Below are 2460 nucleotides of genomic sequence, written 5' to 3'. Positions count from 1 at the left end.
CAATCAAAAAATATTACAGTCCCAATATTGATCCGTCCGCGTGATGGTCGTTTACTCTAGTGATGATATTTTAAAGAAGAGAAGAGATAGAGCTCTGAAATTTGCTGCTATAATAGCGAAGTGATGGGTGCATGTGATGATACAATTAGAATGGAAAAGCTCCCAGTTTCTTTGGAAATGGCAACCAAGGTCTGTGGAAAGGAATTTTTGTCCAAAAATATGGCCGTCCAAAATTTGACTTTGAGAGCGCCTGTTGTTAGCATACAGAGTCTATCTGTTTTGATAATGATGTGTGCCAAACAGTTATCATAGATCTATCATATGATAGTAAGAGAAAACAGCAAAGCTCTGTCAAAGCTGAGAAAGAGCGTCTGAAAATCGGGCATGTCCGAACACGTACGTTTACTCCATGCATAATTATGCATACCCATAGATATTAGAGTAAACGTAATGAATATCTATGTCGTCACTCGTCACCTGATGAGCATGAGACACACCCTCACTGACACTTGTATGGGATAATGGTAATCTTTTAAATTGTTTATTTTATTTTATTTTCATTTTCATATTTTCATTGTAGAGCTACTATGACAAAGGAAAAGAGGTAGGGCCTTGTTTACAATAGCAAATTGTAATTTTTATCTTTTTTCTTGTAGCCTGAAGGACCAGGAAAATTTGTTGCTTTTGATCATGTGACTTTTTGGGTTGGAAATGCTAAGCAGGTGTGTATATATAGTGTATGGTTACTATATATTAGTATGAGTTAATAGAGGCTAATAGAATAGAAGCCACATGTAATAGAAGTGTTCTGTCTGATTTTGGTACTTAATTAAGAGTTATTTAAAAATATCAATTTAGCTTTTCTTTGTTAAAAAATTGACTCAGCATTATTAGAAAGAAAGCTTTAACTGTTCGGAACAGCATGCCATGAGGCCATTGCAATAGCTTATTGTTTCATGAGCAGGATTTAATACCATACCTGCATAAATTGCATGTAAAATTAATAAAAACCACATGTGGGCAGGGAAACTCAAGTTACAATGACCTTTTCATTAATCATACATTTTATTTATTTTTTAATAATTTTATAGGCTGCATCTTATTATTGTGTAAGACTTGGTTTTGAGCCGTTTGCTTACAGAGGCCTTGAGACAGGAGAGAGGAACGTAGCTTCACACGCAATCAGACAGAATAAAGTAAGAAACGAAATAAATTGAATTAACTCTTTGTTTTATTTTTCATCAAATTTTCTCCTTTATGTAATAATATATACCATGTCTTGAATGCCTTTGAGATCTGTAGCAGAAATTACGAGACCCAAGCCCTGAGATATCTGCCTGTGGCAAAGCTGAGGGTAGATATTGAGGGGCGAAGAAGGTCTTTATATCCTGTTCTTATAAGGCTGGTTTGCAATATGACATTAGGCCAACGTACCGTCAATTTATAATCAAAAGCGTGGGCGATTTGACCTTTTGATGCATGCTTTCTGCTAGAATAGAACCATATTCTATTCCAGCATCAATGTAATGTTAGGACTAGCGTAATGTTGTAAACTAGCCTTTAGTCTTCTTCTCTTTGTTATTACAAGGACAAGGCTACAGGCTACTGCACGTGGTCACACTACTTTGCAGTAGTGTGTTGATAATTAAGCACCCGTGCCTGGGCTTGGATATAATTATTATGGAACCTAATGAATATCATTAACTTCATAATGAATATCATTAATTAAATTTGCACAAAAATTTCCAGCCACATGATAACAGAAAGTGGTTACTCCTTACAAAAATGATACAAATTATATTTTTATATACAATAATATCATTTTATAATGATAATTTTGATATTTCCCTCAGGTTATATTTGTGTTCCAGTCCCCATACAATCCAGTGGAGACTGAAATTGGTCGTCATCAGATGATAAGAGGAGATGGAGTGAAGGACATTGCCTTCTCTGTTGAAGACTGCAGGGCTCTCTTTAAGGTTAGGGGAATAAAATGAGTATGTATTTGATAAGAGAGCAAGGCAAACTGTCATAATTATTTTACTGTACTGTACTGTTACTGCTATCCAATGTTTATATAACACATCTACATGTACATGTATTGTATGATGCAATGTGTAGAATAAAGTGACCTTTTCTGTCTTAATTTTTACGTTTTATAGCGTCAATGAGAGTTAAATTTTGTACATCTCAAAATTATAGACATATGCATCTATGACAAATTTTAAATGCTTTAATATGTAGCACATACATGTACAATATCAAGAGTAGATAATAATTAGAGGAGAGTGTCCTACTGTGCCTATACCCCCTGCTTCATCACGGCGTAGAATTGAAGAGTCACATTCAGGATATTTCCGTATTTTTCATTGAGTTTGAGTAGTTATTGCTAGTTATTTTTGAATAACTACTCAAAAGTACTGAAAATATCCTGAATGTGACTCTTCAATTCTACGCCGT

The 2460-nt window shown here is 34.6% G+C and overlaps 1 protein-coding gene across 1 annotated transcript; it reads left to right on the top strand.

Annotated features, from left to right (window-relative positions):
• Positions 1-479: 479 nt before the first annotated feature.
• Positions 480-2021, top strand: LOC105315752 (4-hydroxyphenylpyruvate dioxygenase-like). The gene is made up of 5 exons (XM_020007131.1): positions 480-524; positions 581-604; positions 657-722; positions 1092-1196; positions 1854-2021. Exons 1-5 carry the CDS (start codon positions 522-524, stop codon positions 1995-1997), a joined length of 342 nt encoding a protein of 113 aa, XP_019862690.1. The 5' UTR covers positions 480-521; the 3' UTR covers positions 1998-2021.
• The last annotated feature ends 439 nt before the right edge of the window (positions 2022-2460 follow it).

The sequence above is a fragment of the Amphimedon queenslandica genome, unplaced genomic scaffold, assembly GCF_000090795.2.
Source record: "Amphimedon queenslandica unplaced genomic scaffold, v1.1 AMPQUscaffold_8295_Cont19760, whole genome shotgun sequence".
Classification (NCBI taxonomy): Eukaryota; Metazoa; Porifera; class Demospongiae; order Haplosclerida; family Niphatidae; genus Amphimedon; species Amphimedon queenslandica.
Note: the sequence above shows the minus strand (reverse complement) of the source record. Positions and strands in the feature narration are given on the sequence as shown.

Bases quoted from the DNA above. Each gene is read 5' to 3' on its own strand.
- LOC105315752 (XM_020007131.1), top strand. The intron at 723-1,091 runs GTGTGTATATAT...ATAATTTTATAG, and splicing joins GGGTTGGAAATGCTAAGCAG to GCTGCATCTTATTATTGTGT. The intron at 1,197-1,853 runs GTAAGAAACGAA...TATTTCCCTCAG, and splicing joins ACGCAATCAGACAGAATAAA to GTTATATTTGTGTTCCAGTC.